This window comes from Vespa crabro, chromosome 15 (genome assembly GCF_910589235.1).
Source record: "Vespa crabro chromosome 15, iyVesCrab1.2, whole genome shotgun sequence".
NCBI classification, from domain to species: Eukaryota; Metazoa; Arthropoda; class Insecta; order Hymenoptera; family Vespidae; genus Vespa; species Vespa crabro.
Window position 1 is genome coordinate 4,124,996 of NC_060969.1, and position 20,000 is coordinate 4,144,995.

Consider the following 20,000-nt stretch of genomic DNA (forward strand, 5'->3'; position numbering starts at 1 on the left):
AGACTATTTTTTGATAATATATATATATATATATATATATTATAATATAGAGATATATTATTATATAGATATATACAAATATAATATAAAGATTTGGGATATTAGGATATTAAAAAGAAATGTACGATTTCCTTATTACAAATTTACATATTAAAATATTCTATCCACTTATAGATAATTAATACACGCGTATATACATACACACACATACACACACACACACACACATACACACACATACATATACACGGAGAGAAAGATAGATAGATATCCATATATGTTTGCAATACAAATAAGACGGGAGAAAGTTAGCTTTGATTTGCTCCTTCGAATTCTACCGATACTATATAATAGTATTTAACGTGTTAATGCACGTGTTAAAATGTACTCGACAATTTTATTAATTAACTTTGATCGATGAACTTTCTCTTTTATTACGAACGAAAAAGAAGAAAAACGAAGAAGAAGATGATGATAATGACGATGACGATGATGAACGATGACGATGACGATGACGATGATGAACGATGACGATGAAGACGACGAAGAGAAACAAATGTGAATATGATTGTTTAATTTGTTTTTATATTTTTTTATTTTTTTATATTCTTTTCCTTCCCCTTTTTTTTCTTTTTTTTTTCTTTCCATAACATAATACTTGATGATATACTTTTACTTCAAAAAAAAAAAAAAAAGAAAAAGTTCTGGTCTTAGACGCCCCTTGAGTATATATTTTTTTTTGTCCTTTTTCTTTGTCTTTTTTCTTTTTTTTTTTCTCTCTTTGCTTCTTCTTCTTATTCTTCTTCTTCTTCTTCTTCTTTCAAAAGACCGCACCATCAGAAGAGTTGCGCCACTTCTGATCTCAAGATCACCCTGGCAAGCCTAGCAGCTGATTTTGATGGGAGTACCTGCGTCTAGACACCAACCTTGATGACTATGACGATACTTCTCAGCATATATATATATATACACTATTACTATCACTTATTACTACAACTTACATTATTATTATTAATTGTAAGATAGAAAGGGATGAATGAGAGAAAGAGAGAATAGCCTCTTACTTAAAAAAAAAAAAAAAAAAAAAAAGGCAGGAAAGCCTCGTTTCTTTATCACGTTCATAAAAAAAAAAAAAAAAAAAAAAAATTAATTTCCCCCCTTTCATTTCTATCATTATATACGAATGATAAATCTAAATCTAAAGACAAAATCTAAACTTATTATCAAATATTTTAACGTTTTGTCATACATTTATATCCTGTTTTAGAATGCTATGAACTTTGAAAGATAATCATAATGAAGCAAGCGTATTGATTAATTATGCGAGTCGATAAACATAATGAAGCGTATCGATTAATTATATACATGTGTGTGTGTGTGTGTGTGTGTGTGTGTGTGTGTGTGTGTGTGCAGGATTTCGTTTTTATGTACACCATATTTTTGTCCTTCTTCTTCTTCTTCTTCCTGTTAAATCTTTTGTTCTTCCTTCTTTTTCTATACTTTCAAAATGGAGTCAAGTAAAAGAATGAAGAAAGATGGATGGATGGATGGATGGATGGTGTGGATGGATGGTGTGGATGGATGGATGGATGGATGGTTGGATGGATGGATGGATAAAAGGTAGGACTCGTCTTACCTGGCTTCTTTATTTCTTTCATGCCGAGGAAACTGCCCCTGGCTAAAAAGTAAAGAAGAAGAAGAAGAAGAAGAAGAAGAAGGCCTTTCGTACAGAAAAAAAATGAAAGAAAAAAAAACGAAAGAGAACTCCTTTGGATTCTGTCGAATCTCTTAAAAGAATTTTCTTACCTTTAAGAGTTTCTTTCAAAATCCTCCTCCGAATGGATTTTCTAAAAATCAGAGTTTTCCTATTTCTTCTTTTTTTTTTTTTTTTTTTGTTTTCAATATTCTCATCATAAAATAAGTTCATTCGTAAACGCTCTTACGTAAATTTATTTTCATTTATTTATTTATTTATTTATTTTACTCTTTTATTTAATTTATTTACCCTCTTACTGTGTTAAACGACGTATGCGTAAATAAATTCATATTACGTGATAAATTTAATTTAATTTTACATTTTATTTATCGTTATGATATAATTGTATATTAATTTTCATTTTTATTATATATATTTTCCCTACCGATATAATTTATTTTTCTTGCTTTCATTGATTTTTCGTACGCTCTAATGGACGATTATAAAATCGAGAAATAAATCTATAAGAATATATATTGCAATCAATTATTAATATATGAATTATCGACTTTAGATAATACATGAATAATTAATTAATTGATTTATTATATAAATGAGAAAAATTCGTTGGCAAAAATTTTTAACGATCACGTGACCCTTCGAAGGTCAAATTCGTCGGTCTTCTTAATAAGGGCCTCCAACCCTTACTTCACTCTACTTTTATCCCTTACCCTTATCCTTCCCCGTACAATCTCCTTCGTTCCATCAATTTTATTTTCTTTTTTTCTTTCTTCTCTCTCTCTCTCTCTCTCCTTTTTCCTTTTTTTTTATTTTTTCCCTTTTTTCTTTTTCCTCTTCTTTCTTTTTTTCTTTTTTCTTTCTTTTTTTTTTTTTTTTTTCATTTTCATCGACACGAGCTCTATACCTCCCCGTTATACGAAGTTCTACATTATTAGAAATTTTCGAGAGAAAATTTTTCTTTATCTTCGACTACGTGAAATATTTTTCTAACCACTTTTCCCCCTTAAGTCATAATCTCATCGAATATTGTCGAGTTGAATCCCTCGGTTGGTCCTATTGATTTTAGAGAACCTTCCAGCGAATCTGCTATCTCCTCTCCCTTCCGCCCCCCTCTACTCTCTCTCTCTCTCTCTCTCTCTCTCTCTCTCTCTCTCTATTCTTTCCCCTCTCTGTCTCTCCCTCCCTCTTTCTCTTCCTTCCCCTTTCCATCTCTCTGTTTGCGACCTTCCATGCCTGCCTTGCCTGCCTTGCCTGCCTTGCCTGCCTTGCGTGCCTGTTTGCCTGCCTGCCTGCCTGCTTGCCTGTTTTGCCTGACCGACGCTTTTACATATAGGCCAGGCTCTTTCCCTGCTCTCCCCCTTTTAGCCCTCGTCAAGTTTTCGGCTAGGGAAGCTTAGGGTCGCAGGAATGTAATTTGAATACACGACCCTCTCCCCTTTCTCTATCTATCTATCTCTCTCTCTCTCTCCCTCTCTTTGGCCACTATCCCGTTTTCCTTTCAGTTTCCCCAGTTAATTTCAACTTTGCCAACGCAGGGTTTTCCATCGATAAAATTTTGCAAAATTTCTTTTCTCTCTATTCATTTTTCTTCCTCATCTCTTTTGTTCTTCTTTTTTTTCTTTTTTTTTTTTTTTTTTTTTTTTTTTTTTTTTTGTTTCTCGTTATCATTATCACACCTGACAAAAATTCTATCGAATGTTTGTTATTTATCTCTCTTTCTCTATCACTCTATCTCTCTATTTTTTTTTTTTGATATTAATTTAATTTAATATAATTTTTTTTTTTATGTAATACAGACATTTACATAACTTTATACGTAATCCATACAAGTACGCATATGTATACATATATATGTGTACTCAGATATATATTGTATAATATGGATTAACATATATATATATATATATAGAATAGACACGTATGTTAATTTATATATGTATAATGTTGGCCAAAGGTGTATTTGTATGTAATATAAACGTACGTATATTAATATGTAATAAATGCATACATACATATATACGTACTTACATATACACACACACACACATATATATATATATATATATATATATATATATATATATATATATACACGAATGTTCATATGTTTGGGAGTTTGCCAAGCAAAGAATTACTTTCGATATGGTGAAACTGAATTCAAGAATTCAAATTGAGTTTTAATCATTTTGCTTAATCATCGATCTGACTCAATATTTTATTTCTTTCTTTTTTCTCTTTCTCTCTCTCTCTCTCACATATACATACACACAGATAAACACACATATACACAAACTTCTTTTCCCTTTCAAATTTTTCAAAGTTACTTGTATTTTAAGTCATTTTTATTTAGGTCGTCGAAGGAGATATCTAACGAATGTATCTCTTTCTTTTTTTCTTTCTTTTCTTTGTATACACCAAGAGTGACCTTCTTATATATTAATATACTTTCGTATATTTATTTACAATGTGAACTATCGTTACTAAGCAATTCGATTGGAATTATCTTCTTTTGCGATCAGTAAAGTTTTAAGAAAATATATATATATATATATATATATATATATATATATATATTTATCTTGTTGTTATTTGATAATACAAAAAAGAAAAAAAGAAGAATGAAAGAAAGAAAAATCAGGAGAAAGGAAGAGAGAGTGAAAGTGAGAGAGAGAGAGAGAGAGAGAGAGAGAGAGAGAGAGAGAGAGAGAGAGAGAGAAAGGGAAAAGGAAAAGCAAAAGGAAAAAAGAAAAAGTATTGGATAGTCATCAATTTGAAACAGTTTGAAGGTCTGTTTGATTATCTGTTCTTTCTTAGAATTGTGCCAAGTAAATTTTTCGTGGTTGTTTTATCGAAAAATAATTTTTCTTCTTTTATATCGTTTTTCCATTCTTTTCCCCTCTTATCCTTTTCAAAGAAAATTTCTCTCTCTCTCTCTCTCTCTCTCTCTCTCTCTCTCTCTCGCTCTCGCTCTCTATTTGTCATTCTAATTTCACAAAAAATATTTACATACCTGTATAAATTTGCAATATATTACAACAAAGTGAGCGCACCATCTAATTTTATTCTTGTTTAAACGAACGGTACAACGTTTTCCACGAAACATTATTTTCATTCATTTTTATTATCACCCGAGCTTTTTCGCCCTCTAAAATTCCTCATTCGTTCTTTTTTACTTTTGGCAATCGTCACGAATAAAAATAAAACTGATAAATGTTAACGCGGGGATAAAAGAAAAAAAAAGAAAAAAAGAAAAAAAGAATAGCTTACAAGTATACATTAGCTATGAAGTTTTTCTTATTCGAACGGAAATAGCAAAACAACGGGGAGAAAAAAAAAAAAGAAATAAATAAAAGGAAAGATATAATCTAATCGTTTTGACTGTTTCTTTAAAACGAAAAAACAAAAAAAAAAATGAACAATTTTCATTCAATACATTACTCTTTCTTTTTTGTTTGTTTGTTTGTTTTTTCTTTTTCCTTTTTTTTTTTCCACCCCCCCGTAAGATAGTAGGAGAGAAATATTAAGTTTAATTTAAAAAAAAAAAAAAAGAAAAAAGAAAAAAAAGAGGAATCCCTTTAAATCCTCGAAATATACGCGCGATCGTATATATTTTCTCTTTTAAATTGACTAAGAAGATAAAAAAAAAAAGAAGTTGTATTTAATTAATTATATGAAATTGTATTATTGTTCTCCCTTTTTTTCTCTTCTTTTTTTTAATTGTTCGAGATTAATTATTCGAGAAATAATTTATTTAAACTCCATAATATCAATCAGTATTATTATTATTATTATTATTATTTTTATTATTATTATTATTATTATTGTTAATATTATATCACGTATTCTTAATATTCATTTGAATTATTATTACTAATTAATTAATAATATAAAGATAATAATCATTCTTTCGACGGATATTTTATTTCTTTTTTATTTTTTATCAATGTCGTCAAATTGTTCATTTTCTTTTTTTTTTCTTTCTTTCTTTTTTTTTTTCTTCTTCTATCAAAGGAAAAAAAGAACAAAGGTAAAAGAGAGACAGGAAACAGGATTAAATTAAATATATATATATATATATATATATATATATATATATATATATATATATATACTCTAAGAAATAATTACGATTTTGCGTAGCATTTGTAAAGGAAACGGAAGTGGTGTCGGGTTCTCCTCGAGGTGTATCTAAAAATGATAAGGCAAATGCCACCACTGGTCGTGAAAGACGATTGCAAGACTGACCAGTTCTTTAAATTAACATGGTCATTCAACTCGTGGAATATATTTCTTCTCTCTTTATTTTTCTTCTTTTCCCTTTTTTCTTTTTCTCTTTTCCTGTTTTTTTCTCTCTACTTTTTTTCTTCTTCTTCTTCTTCTTCTTCTTCTTCTTCTCTTTTCTTCCTTCTTCGATCTCCACTGCAATTTATCGTTTATTCCTTTTTGTTTTTTTCCTTTACTTTTTCTTTTTTTCTTTTTCTTTTTCTTTTTCTTTTTTTCATTGCTTCTTTTAAACACTATATATTTCTAAAAAACGTTTAAAAATTCGCATAACATTTAGAAAGACATTGCAAACACACATACACACACACACGCGCGTATAATTTATTATTTTTCTTTTTTCTACCTCCATACAATTTTTACTTTTTAATTCATTCATTTATTTATTTATAATATTTCTCTCATCATTGTAAATTTCCAAAAACTTTTAAGAATTCGCATGATGTTGAAAAAGATTAAATATGCGTATAAATAGATACATATATACATACATACATACATACATACGCATATGAAAACATTGATACACACACACATTTTTATATATATATATTTTCTATATATATATAAAAACACACATGTACACATATATTTTTTTATATGTATATACATAAATTTTATATATATATACACACATACACATACGTATATATACATACACATATATATATATATATATATATATATATATATATCTACATGAAGCCGAGTAGAATAATCCGAGTTTATCGATCGGCTCTTAGTTGCCAACTTGGCAACGGTGAACTCCCGGAATTACGAATGAAATGTTCCACATAGCAAAGCGGTTGGCAAATCAACTCTGCTTTCATACCTTTGCGAGGGAGGATAACGCGGAATTCCGGTTCCCCCTCGATTTCCTACCGACACATAGGGATGGTGCTTTCAACAACGATCGAGTAACATCCCACTTTTTAGAACTAAAACGCTGACTATGATGATGATGATAATAATAATAATAATAATAATAATAATAATAATAATAATAATAATGATGATGATGATGATAATGATTGTAATGACAATGACAAAAACGAAGACGATGATTGACCGAATAATCAACGTTTATTTCAGTCAAAGCTTTTCTTTCTTTCAATGTTATAGAACAAATACACAGAAAGGAGACGAACAAAGGCACGTACATGTTATCTAATTGAAAATTTCTTATCTTTCTTATCTTTTTTTTCTTTTTTTTTTTTTTTTTTTTGTTTATAATAAGAGTGAAAAAAAAAAATGAAAGAAATAAGAACATTGATTTAGAACCGACGTAGAAAATTGACGAATTTGCCTAATTCGGATGACACTGTGATATCAAAACTAGTTACTAGACGAGACTTTCTTCTTCTTTAAAAAAAAAAAAAATAAAAAAAAAAAAAAAGGAGGGATAAAAAATGTTATTACCTATTCATTATGATTAATAGTATAATAATGATTAATAATGATTAAAATAGTAATGCGTTTAAATACCAAGATCATAAATACAGACCTGAGCTCTAACATCGGCGATATTTATTATAGCATAAAATTCATTACACGTATGTAGGCTAGAGTTAAATTATGACGTAAATGTACTTTCGTATTGTTCGAAGGATTATTAAGAAGGTTAAAAAAAAAAAAAAAAGAAAGAAAAAAAAAAAGAAAAAAAATAGAATTAGTAATGTCTTGTAGGTACTCGTGAATGTTAAAAATTCTCTTGACATTTTTCTTCATTAAGTCTCTCTCTCTCTCTCTCTCTCTCTCTCTCTCTCTCTCTCTTTTTCTCTATCCTTCAACAAGAATTATTATTAACCAAGAAAAAGTATTCTTTTTATATCTTCGATAGCATATATATTCTTTACGTTTTTCTTCATTTTTATTATCTTTATTTTTTGATGGCTCTATTTAAAAAGTAAGAAGAAGAAGAAGAAGAAGAAGAAGAAATGGATTTTAATTTAATTTTAAATCATTCAAAACAACAAATGAATTATTTTTAACCTTAATAGAAAGAAATTACACACGCGTATATAATATAAAAAGAATTTTAATAAATAGATAAGAGAAATAATATTAATTTTTATATATCAAATGTCAGGATATTTGATCTTGTTAAAATTGAAAAATAAAAGACGAAAGTGTAGTAGCGTCGTACGATCAGATTGAGGTCATTGATTCTTTCATTAAACTGCGTCACCTTGATTCGTTCGATGATAATAATAATATTCCTCCATTTCGCAACTATTATTATTATTATTATCATCATCATCATCATCATCATCATCATTATCATCATTGTTATTATTATTATTATTACTAATCAACATCTATCTATAATTACCTATCATTATCATCATCATCGTCATTGTTATCTATCATTCTTAATGTATTATCATATTGCGTGTTGTCAAATAGTATAGCATATAATTTAAAAACATAAATCGATAATATCGAAGTGAAATTATTATCGATCATTGATCATTACTTTTTGTTGATCCTCACTGACAAATATCAATAGGATTAATATATTTATGGTAAAGCTCTGTTATAACGATAAATATTAATTATCGATATATCTATCTCAAGGAGTTATCTCAGTTGTCGATCAATTTCAAAGGTATTATTATTTATGTGTTCTCAAGTATGGCGCATTGCATTTTATGTATCCTATGCATATATCATTTAATACAAACAATTGAACGATTATTTTTATTGAGTTATTATAATCATTGCGAAATAGTTTGAATTATTTATTGTTGTAGTATCTCACTATCGAATGAAATCGACATCATGTTTCCGGCATTCTCACCACGGCAACTAAATGCGACATTTCGTGTTAACGATAATTGCACACTATCTATTTGATTTAATAACATGATAATTTTAATGGGAATAATAATCATATTGGTCGATATTACGAATGGTGAATAAAATACTGTGGTAGTATTGATTCTTTTTCTTTTTTTCTTTTTTTTTAATCTTCAAAAATTAACGGGAATCATTATAATAATAATAAATATTATTATTATTATTACTATTATTGTTATTTTTATTACTATGAGGATTATTATAATTCTTAAATGTATATGTCATTTATTATAATTATAATTATGATTATTATTATTATTATTATTATTGTTGTTGTTGTTGTTGTTGTTGTTGTTGTTGTTGTCGTTGTTGATACGATTAATTACGTTTTGTTAAAAACACGAAAGTAATAATATTATCATTTTGTAAAAGCTAATTAAGAATGTTTTTGACTTTTGACTTTATATAAAATCTATTTATTATATATAATATATATAATAAACGTTAATATTAAAAGTATATAAAATTAATATATCACTGGTATTAAAAAAAAAAAAAAAAGAAAAAAAAAGAAAAATCTTTTCATTATGCCACTTCTATTTCTCTCTCTCTCTCTCTCCCTCTCTGTCTGTCTCTGTGTCTCTCTCTCTCTCTCTCTCTTTATTCTAAAGAAAATCATTTAATAATAAAAATCGTTGAGCGACTTCAAAGCGAATAAATTGTGCGTCGATGGTACGGTAGTGTGGAGGGTTGGGGGTGGTGGTGGGCGATCGATTGAATCGACGAAGAGAATGAAAAAAGAAAAAAAGGGGAAAAGTCAAACGAGATATAAAACATAATGTATATAATTAAGCGAATTAAAAAGAAAAAGAGAGAGAAAGAGAGAGAAAAAAAACAGAAAGAACGCGTTCACCCGCCCCCGCCCCCCCCCCTTAATGACCGATATTGGTCAGTAAATATAAAAGAAAGAAAGAACAAAAAGAGAGAGAGAGAGATAGAGAGAGATAGAGAAATAAAAAGAAGAAGGAAAAGGAAGGAATAAAAGAAAAAAAAAAAAAGAAAAGAGAAATGTAAAGAAGAAAAAAAAAAAAAAAGAAAAGAGTTCGCTTTGAAACTCAAAACGAACGAACGAACGAACGAATCGGCTGTTATGTCATGGGATCGCTTTGACGAACGTTAATTATTACCAGCGGTAAAGCGCCGTTACCTAACCCCCTATACGCCTATGGTGAAACGAAAGTTGTTGTTGGGTGGATGGGTGAGGGCGCGATGGCGATAGCAATGGCGCGATGGCGGCCACGGAGGAGGGTGTGGATATACGGAGAGGGAAGTATCGAGGGCGAGTTTAACGCTTCGAAAATTCAAATACGATGCGATATCGTCAACCGAGCATGAATCTCTACTTCGTATTCGTATACACGTGCTTACGTATCATAATTCCGCGATATGTAACTTCAAAGGGAGAGATCTCTCTTTTGTTCTTCTACATATCTAACTACGTAACATATAAGAGAGAGAGAGAGAGAGAGAGAGAGAGAGAGAGAGAGAGGGTGGGTGGATGGAAGGGAGGGAATGGGAAATACGCAACCCTCGTCGTTTTGTTACGTCATTGCGATCTTAAGCGTTTACATCCAACAAAACTAATCAATGAATGCTAATTATTATGCGCGAGATAAACGTCCACGATAACGATACGAAAATGCGATAGACTAGGGACGATTTATTTATTTATTTTTTTCTTATTTATTTATTTATTTATTTATTTATTTATTCATTTGTATCAATCTATCGGCGTAATTACTATGTTTTACATGTTTACTTTTATTATAAGTATTTTTTTTTTTTTTAGTATTATAGGTTTAATTGTTTTATTTTCTTTTTTTCTCTCTTTTGTACTTTTTATTATATATATATATATATATATATATATATATATATATATATATTTCTTTTGTTTTTTAATTGCTTTTAAAAATTAATATGTGATTTACTTTGACTTATAATATTTGAAAGAATGATCGTATTTATTAAACGTTATGATTATTATATAATATATATATCAAGTTTTTGTTAATAATTAATATTGTCTGCAATTAAAATAAATGAATTATTTTCTCATATTCGAAAATAATTCGATTACAGAGAGAAGTATCCAATGAGGTAATATCAGAGAAAGAAAATTTATTACGAATCGTTTAATAATTCGCGTTATAAAAACTTTTAATCAATTAATATATATCGCGTTTTAATATGAAATTTTTTAACGATCGAGAAATTTAATAATTCCTCATCTTTTCTCTCTCTCTCTCTCTCTCTCTCTCTCTCTCTCTCTTTTTTCTTTCTTTCCTACTTTTTTCTATTATTTTACGATATATACTCTATCGGTCAAATTTTATATTAAAAAATCTATTAATTAAAAATACGATAACAACTATTAGGAACATACAACGTATTCTATTGTTAGAGCCTAGACAATTTTTTTTTAGATCGAAAGGGTCGAAGGGTACGTAAGCGAATAATCCAGTTTTTTTTTTTTTTTTTCTTTTTCTTAAGGTATATATATATATATATATATATATATATATATATATATATATATATATCAACCCTAAGAAACTATGCCTCTCCTCTTTCTCTTTTGCAAAGTTCAGGTAGTAGAACGTGTTTTTCGCATCGAACCTACGTACCCACGATTCGTATCGTACGATCAAAACTTCAAGTATATGTGTAGGTTATACATATATATATATATACATATAAGCTATGTATGTGTATATATATATATATATATATATATATATATATATGTTATAACCTACGAGCTTTCTAGCGGTAGACGTTAGTTTCCTATTCGTTCGTTTTTTCATTGGGATTCATGCTGAGAGAACCGAAGGGTCAGTGGTTCTCAATATTCAACGTATTCGGCCATTATATTAAATTTTATTATTAATTTTTTCCCTATTATAGATGCATGTGTACATGTATGTAAATATGTGTCCTCAAATTCTAGACACTTAAGTATGAAGGATGTGTGTATGTGTGTATGTATATATATATATGTTTGTTGATGTGTGTGTGTGTGTGTATTTGTTTGTTGTGTCTGTGTGTCCTTGAAAAAATGAACGGAAATATACCAATGACGTATGAAATTTATCATATAAGTATATATACTATACTATATATTTCTGATTTAACATTTCATGCTAATTTTATATAAGTTTAATATTTAAACGAATATTTTATAAAAATAAATATTTTTATATTATAATTTTGTTAAGTAAAAATATCTAATATATTGTTATTAAAATGTCATATACCTAGAGATATTATTATAGGTTTTAGTATGACATTGGTTTATATTATTATTATTATTATTATTATTATTATTATTATTATTATTATTATTATTACTTTCTGTTTTTTTTTTTAACTTAATAACTTTGAAAATGTATTCGCCGTATCGTGAAATAAATAATTGATTTCTTTTTTTTTTCAATTTCAATTTAAATTTCAATTTTAATTTTTATATTTTTACATTTTGTTTCACCAATAATCGAAAAAAAAATCGAACAGCTTTCGCTTTCAAAAAAAAAAAAAAAAAGAATTCCAATACACATCTCTTTCAAAAATTCCATTCATTTTTTTGCGGAAAACACATTTGAAGTTTTTCTCGCGATGAAGGAAAAAAAAAAAAAAATAAAATAAATAAATAGAAAAATAAATGACATACGCGTTTGTTTGTTTGTTTTTTTTTCTTTTTTTTTTACGAGTATATTTACAATCGTTCTGTTACGTTATAAATGGCAAATTTATTACTACGATCATACAATATTTTACGTACTTTTTTAAAGTCTTACAAGCGAGTTAGAAGAGTGAAAAAGACAAGCAGATAAGAAAAGAAAAAAAAAAAAAGAAAAAAAAAAGAAAAATAGAAGAGGAAAAGAAAAGAGGAAGAAAGAAAAAACAAGAAAAAGAAGAAGGAGAAAAAAAAAAGATACATTAATCCAATTAGATTGATTCATTGTTCAATTGTTGTTCGTTGCTTTTCGTTGCTGTTATTGTTATTGTTGTGTTGTTGTTTACGTGATATGATATTAGGTATTATTTTCACGGACGTACGCACTCACGCACGTTCGTATTTGCCCTCCGTCGACGAAATCGCGCGTTCATCGAGGCGTGATTCGTTTTCTTAATACGTAAAACGTTGTTTTCGTGGAAGACTTCTTCCGCCTTTCGAACGCGACTCCGATCGAACCATTATACGATCTAATCGAATTTTTTTCTATTGATTAGAAATGTGTGTGTGTGTGTGTGCGTGTACGTGCGTGTATTTTTTTTTTTGTTTTCTTCTTTCTCCTTCTCCTCCTCCCTTGTTTCTCATCGATAAAAATACGTAGTCTCCCACGTAGTCTCTCTCTCTCTCTCTCTCTCTCTCTCTCTAACTTTGTTTTCGAACTTTTAAAACATAGCCAATATATATTCTAATCGATCGAATTAATAAAATGACATGACAATTTTTTATTTAGACTTTGTTAAGAATATCTTTTCATTAATCATCGATAAATATTTATCGAAATCGTATTTGAAATAATTCAAAAGAAAAAAGAAAAAAGAATTCTTACGGAGTACAATAATTCGGAAAAATTCGATGATAAAATTTTCCAACGAGCTTAACATTTTTTTTTTTTTTTTTTTTTTTTTTTTTTTTTTTTTTACAGAAGAATAAAACGTACATGTACGTGTGTGTGTGTGAGTGATATTCGATGAGAAAAATCATGTTTTAAAAAATATATTACTTCCACCTCGTAATTTGTAAAAGAATACAATAAATAACAATAATAATGTTACGAAGTCTGATAAAAATGTGTATTGAAATTACATTTTTACAGTAATAACATTTTTAAAGATTAGAAGGCACTTATGAAGGATGGTATACGATACGAATAATTTCTAATCGGTCTTAGTCATTCTATTATATTTTCCTTTGAACATCAAAATTTTCCACGAGAAAATATTATACATACAATATGAATCATTTAGAGAAAGAAATCATTAAAAAATGAGAATTACACTTTCTCCAAATAAGCTTTTTTTCTTTTTTTTTTCTTTTTTTTTTTTTTTTTTTATCTACGGGAGCAAACAAACTATCGGTATAAAAGGAAAAAAAAAAGGAAAGAATGAAACTCAACAAAGTAAGAAAGGGGAGGGGGAAAAAGAAAAAAGAATAATAACAATAAAATTAAAAAAAAAAAAAAAAAAAAAAAAAAAACGAATAAAGAGAACGTCCAAACTTATCAAAGAACATTAATCGAACGAATTTGAGTTAGTTAACGGAAAAGGAAGGAAACAAAAAAAAGTAAATAAATTAATAAATAAATAAATAAATAAATAAATAAATAAATAAAAGCGAAAAGAGAGAAAAATAGATTAAGATCGTTTCCAGTGTGCGTCGTCGTCGTCGTCGTCGTCGTCGTTGTTAGCAGCCCCGACGTGAAAGAGAGCCGATGAAGTCAAGGAAGAAAAGAGAGGGAAATAGAGAGAGAGAGAGAGAAACAGACAGAAAAAGAAAGAAAGAAGAAAAAAAAAAGAAAAAAAAAAAGATAATGGTTGAGAACCATCGGCTCCGGTCCGCGCAGACCGTATTCGGGACGCAGCTGCGACGCGCAGCCGGCGTGCGGGGGTCACGTGACGAATAGCGAAGCTCTCGCAGCGGGGATGATATATATATATATATATATATATAATACGTGTATGTATAAAAGCGATAGTGGAGGGGAGGGGGCGCGAGAGTAGCGAGCGCGAATCGCTATTGGTTAATGCTACAATTCCCCCCACTATTTGGATATTCGAACAAAGGGACGAGGCTACGTCGTCGCCGACACGAAGATCGGTACCATTAGAAAGTCGTTGATGTTCGCTGGGTGCGGTTGTTCCGTGAAGCGGAGAAAAGAACGTGTCGGTCGGTTGTTCGATTATCGGTCGGTCGGTCGGTCGGTTGGTTGGTTGGTTCGTCGGTCGTGTAATCATAATCGTAATAGTAATCTAATGAAAATAGTTATGCGCGCGGATCGACTTTAACGCCACGATACGTTTACAGTGTTTTTCTAAAAAAAAAAAAAAAAAAAGAGAGAGAGAAAAAAATTATAATCATCGAATATAACAGAACCGAAAAGTTATTAAAATTAAGATAGTGCGCATATATATATATATATATATATTTGCTCCAAAATTCCAATCTCTTTCTCTCTCTCTCTCTCTCTCGCATATATACATATATATATATGTGCTCACGTACATTTTTCCTTTTTTTTTTTTCGTGATACTTAAAGTGAAAAAGGAAGGACACATATAAGGAGAATAATTAATTTCCTTCGAGAGGAAAAGTATTTTCCTTAAGCGCTATATTAAATTGTAAAGATATACATATATATATATATATTTATATATATATATATATATATATATATATATATATATATATATAATAAAAACGGAGAAAGCGTGAAATAAGCGAGGGTCCCCTCTGCTCCCTCTCGCCGCCCTTTTAAGAGAGAAGGATTTTGTGTGCTGTGATTGGAGAAGAAGGAAAAGTTGTGAAGGTGGCGGAAGAAGAGGTGGAGGAGGAGGTGGTGGAGGTGGTGCTGCAGGTGATAGAAAGATAGATAGATTAGATAAGAAGGAAGGAAGGAAGGAGGAAGAAAGTAGAAGAAAGAAGGAAAGAAAGAAGAAGAAAGTTCGCGAAAATCGTTGAAAAAAATCTCTGTCTCTCGAGCGTACGAGGGAGATAACGGTTTCGTTTTTTTTTTTTTTCCTTTTGCTTTTTCCGCTCATTCCGTGTGCAATTCAGCACGGACATATGAAAAGGACGAAATTTCAGTGACTAAGGAGAAAGATAAAGATTTATATAGATAGATAGAAAGAGATAGAGCAGCAACAGACTGAGAAAAACGGTGGTGGCGTCGAGGCTGAATCGACGTGGCGGTGGCGGCGACGGCGCCATTTTGTGGATATTCTCGCGTGCAGAAGCGGCAGCGGCAACGGCCGCGGCATCATCAGCAGACATCAGTCGTATCATTCTCGATTACGGGATATATATATATCGAGAATCTATACAGAAATTATTCTTACGGGTTAAAACTTGTAGGATATCGAGATACGATCGATCGATCTACGAAAACGAAAATATTCTCAAGAAGGCGACAATTCAACGGAATAATCTGAGTTATTGGGAGTTTGGTCGCGACGGAAGAATTCGCGAGAATATCGTCGTACGGCGGGAAGGTGATCGGAAGAAGAAGAAAAAAAAGATTCGATCGAGGGAAGTATAGCTAAGATAAAGGGGGAAAAAAAAAAAAAAAAGGAAAACAGAGAAAATAGGAGGATAGAGGGAGGAGAAGAAAAAGGGAAAAAAAAGATAGAAGAAGATAAAATTAAGAAAAGTGCGACAAGTTGAAGAAATAGATTTGTTGAAAATGAGATTGGAAATAGTCTCGGCGGCTGATTTTTTGGTGCACCTGCTGCGCCTACAGGCTGGACAACTCTCCGAGCGACAGCTCGAGATGTTCAAGTCTTCATTGACGGAGGTGTTGCGGCATCGTTACAGAGACCATTGGTTTCCTGATCGTCCAAATCGTGGCTCAGGATATCGTTGTATACGTATCAATGGGAAAATGGATCCTGTAATAGCACAGGCCGGTGCTAATGTTGGATTATTGCCGGCGGTATTGCACAGCTTATTCCCAAGCGAGCTAACGATGTGGATCGATCCGTCGGAGGTTTCCTATAGGATTGGAGAAAACGGTTCCATATGCGTATTATATGAGCGTACCGAGCCCGATCCCGAGGAATCTGCTACTTCTCATCAACATCAACATCAGCAACAACAACAACAACAACAACACCATCAACATCATCAACAGCAACACCACCATCAGCAACAACCGCAGCAGCATCAACACCATCAACAACAGCAACATCAGCATCAACACCATCAACATCAACAGCATCAACAGCATCAGCATTCCCGTTCTTCTCATCATCATCACCATCACCACCATCACCACCATCAACAACAACATCAGCATCAACAGCAACAACAGCAACAACAATTCGAAAGCTGCAAGGACTCGCTTTTGCTCGAGCACACGCAATTCAGCGAGCAAATTGCGGCCTTCGTTTCCAGTTGAAGAGTTTAATTGAGAAAGAAGGAAAGATGGGTAGGAAGGATGAAAGGCAGGAAAAGAGGAAAATGAAGATGAGGAAGAAGAAGAAGAAGAAGGAAGAAGAAGAAGAAGAAGAAGAGTAGGAGGAGGAGAAAAAAAAGAAGAAAAAGATGATGATAAATAACTGGAAGAAGAATAAATACATATATATATATATATATGTATATATATACATATATATATATATATAAGACGTTGCGAGTAAGCGTCTCTCATCACCTCCATCGTCCTAACAATCGTCGTCGTCCTAGTAGTTACTCGTTGTCATCGTTTTTTCATCGTACTCATCAATCTCATCGGACAGAGGCCCACCCAAACAACGTGTGTCTTTTTTCTTTTCTGTTTTTTTTTTTTTTTTATTTTCCTTTTTGTTCTCTCAAAGAAACTGCTATATAATATATATACACACACACCATATATATATATATATATATATATATATATATATATATTAATTTTTTCCCCGTTCTCTTTTTCTTTTCTTTTTTTCTTTCTTCTTTTGAATATCTTCTTCTTCTTCTTTATCTTTCGTATCGACGAAGATGCCAAACGAAAAAGTTTCATTCTCCTCAGCCAGCAATTTTTACATCTTTATCCACCCCCTCCCCCCTCTCCCAATATCACCAAAAAGAATCCGATCTCAACGAAGTCTCACGAACTTTATTATATTATCTCTGCCTCGAAATAATTGCGAACAACTGATAACAACGGAGAAAGAAAATTTATATAAAAAAAAAAATAAAAAAAAATAAAAAAAAAACAAAAAATACAAAAAAAAATAAAAAAAAAAGGAATGGAAATAGGACAACAACAACGCAATGAGTAAAATAAAGCGAAGGAGAGGGGAAAAAAAAAGAAAAGAATCAGAGAACAGCTGAGAGGCATGAAACTGATCGTAAAAAAAAAAAAAAAGAAGATAAGAAGAAGAAGAAGAAGAAAAGAAATGGGTTAAAAAATGCATACAATAATATACTCGAACGAAAAATAGTCAGAATTAAATTAACGAGAACAACAACAAATAATAATAATAATAATAACAACTAAAAACATACAAACAAATAAATAAACACAAAAAACCGCACGTCTAGTCGAAACACGCCTATCAACAGGAACAACAATAACTACAGAAAATAATACCAACAACAACAACAACAACAACAATAAATAGTAGCAGAAAAAAAAATCGAATTTCTTTCGAAGAAAGGAATTTAAAATATGTTGCCACTATAAAATCTTCTTACTTTATCGCGTTATGTCGAAAGGGTAAGGGAGATTTTCAAATATGAAGTAGAAGAAGAAAAAGAAAGATGATGAAGAGGAAGGAGAAGAAGAAGGGGAAGAAGATGAAGAAGATGAAGATGAAGGAACAGGAAAGAGAAGAATGAAAGAAGAGAGAGAAAGGAATGGAGAGGAGAGGAGAGGGACACATATCCAGTTTTTAGCAAGCAGTACTAGCAAGCATCATCATTTTCTCTCTCTATCTCTCTCTCTCTCTCTCTTCCATCTTTCAAACCGGACGAATTGATCTCAGCCTCGTCTCTAAAGAGAGGTGCACCGAGACGAAGGAACAACGAATTTCAATCTCCTTGTTACATCCCTTTTTTTTTTTTTCTCAAGACGAGCACAGCCCTACAAACCCCTTTCAACCCCTCCTTTTATATGATCTCTCAAATGAAAATAGAAAGAGTAAGAGAGAGAGAGAGAGCGGAAGAAAGAGAAAAGAAAAAAAGAAAGAAAAAATCAATTTCATCTCTCTCTCTCTCTCTCTCTATCTATCTATCTTTCACTTATAACCCATCTCTCTCTCTCTTTCTCTTTATTGCTCGCTGATTACAACTTTGACCGCCATTAAATCCCTTTGGCCTCTTCTGACTAAACTCTCTTGATGCTAAACCAGCAGTATTTGATTATCGATTATTATATTGCTGTTAATTATTATTCTACCCTTTCAACAACAATAACAACAACAACAACAACAATAATAACCACCACCATCATCATCATCATCATCATCATCATCATCATTATCATTAAGGAGATGAAAAAAAAAAAAAGAAGAGGAAGATGCCGGACAATTTTCTCTCTTTTTTATCGATGAGAAGGAGGAGGAGGAGAAGGAGGAGGGATATAAATGGAGGGATATAAACTTATTATTCAGGATTAATTATCATCCTCTCTCTCGATATAATTAGGTGAGCTTTCTATACCCTATAACCGTCTGATTATTCTCAGAAATCTTGAGGAGGGGGAGGACGCGGGGGAATATGCGCATGCGCGCGCACCTCAACAACGAGAAAGAACAACAACAACAAGAATAATATAACAATTGACGAATCGAGACGTTGACGAGACGTGTGTTGTAGATCCTATCGGAATTTTTCTTATTTTTTATTTATTATTATTATTTTTTTTTTTTTGTAATTTCTATTTTTTATTCTTTATTCCTCTTATTTTACTACTTATCTTTGTTCATTGGATTTGGCCGTTGTTTTTTCTTTTTCTTTTTTGTTTTCTTTCCTTTTAATTTTTTTCTTTTTCTTTTCTTTTTTCTTTTTTTTTCTTTTTTTTTTCTTTCTTTATTTCTTTTCTCCTTTTATCGTCCTCGTCCTCGTCATCGTCGAGAACAATTTTTTTGTCAAGCACAAAAATATATTACATGTATATAGATATATTAATATATATATATATATATATATATATGTTAACAACAAGGTGTGCCCATACAACAAGGCGATGTATCGTTTTAAACGATATATCATCGACGCTGCTCAACCCCCCTCGCCGCCCCCCTCCCCCCGCCGCACAATCAACAACCACCGATCAACCAACCCAGCAACCCCCCACCCCAAACCCCCGTGAGAGACAGACAACCCTCTACGCTTGCTCCTCGTCCCTCTCGTTGCACAGCGAGCAACGAGTTAATCAGCAACAACACAGCAACAATTATGATGATTAATGATAATAATAATAATGATGATGAT

At 30.8% G+C, this 20,000-nt stretch overlaps 2 protein-coding genes across 8 annotated transcripts in view; both read left to right on the forward strand.

The window, feature by feature from the left end:
* The window catches only part of LOC124429509 (inositol-pentakisphosphate 2-kinase), a 139,951-nt gene that overhangs the window by 62,040 nt on the left and 57,911 nt on the right, over positions 1 to 20,000 (forward strand). Inside the window, exon 1 of one of the 7 annotated variants that reach the window (XM_046974874.1) lies at positions 19,046 to 19,211. The exons of the other annotated variants lie outside the window; for them this stretch is intronic. The gene's annotated coding sequence lies outside the window, so the exon portion shown is untranslated. Of the gene's footprint in view, positions 1 to 19,045; positions 19,212 to 20,000 lie in introns of those variants that run through there. 7 annotated transcript variants of the gene reach the window in all.
* On the forward strand, positions 15,040 to 18,366 carry LOC124429510 (protein BTG1-like). Its single transcript, XM_046974876.1, has one exon. The coding sequence runs from the start codon at positions 16,270 to 16,272 to the stop codon at positions 16,981 to 16,983; it is 714 nt and encodes a 237-aa protein (XP_046830832.1). The 5' UTR covers positions 15,040 to 16,269; the 3' UTR covers positions 16,984 to 18,366.

Bases quoted from the DNA above. Each gene is read 5' to 3' on its own strand.
- LOC124429510 (XM_046974876.1), top strand. From the start codon at position 16,270: ATGAGATTGGAAATAGTCTCGGCGGCTGATTTTTTGGTGCACCTGCTG.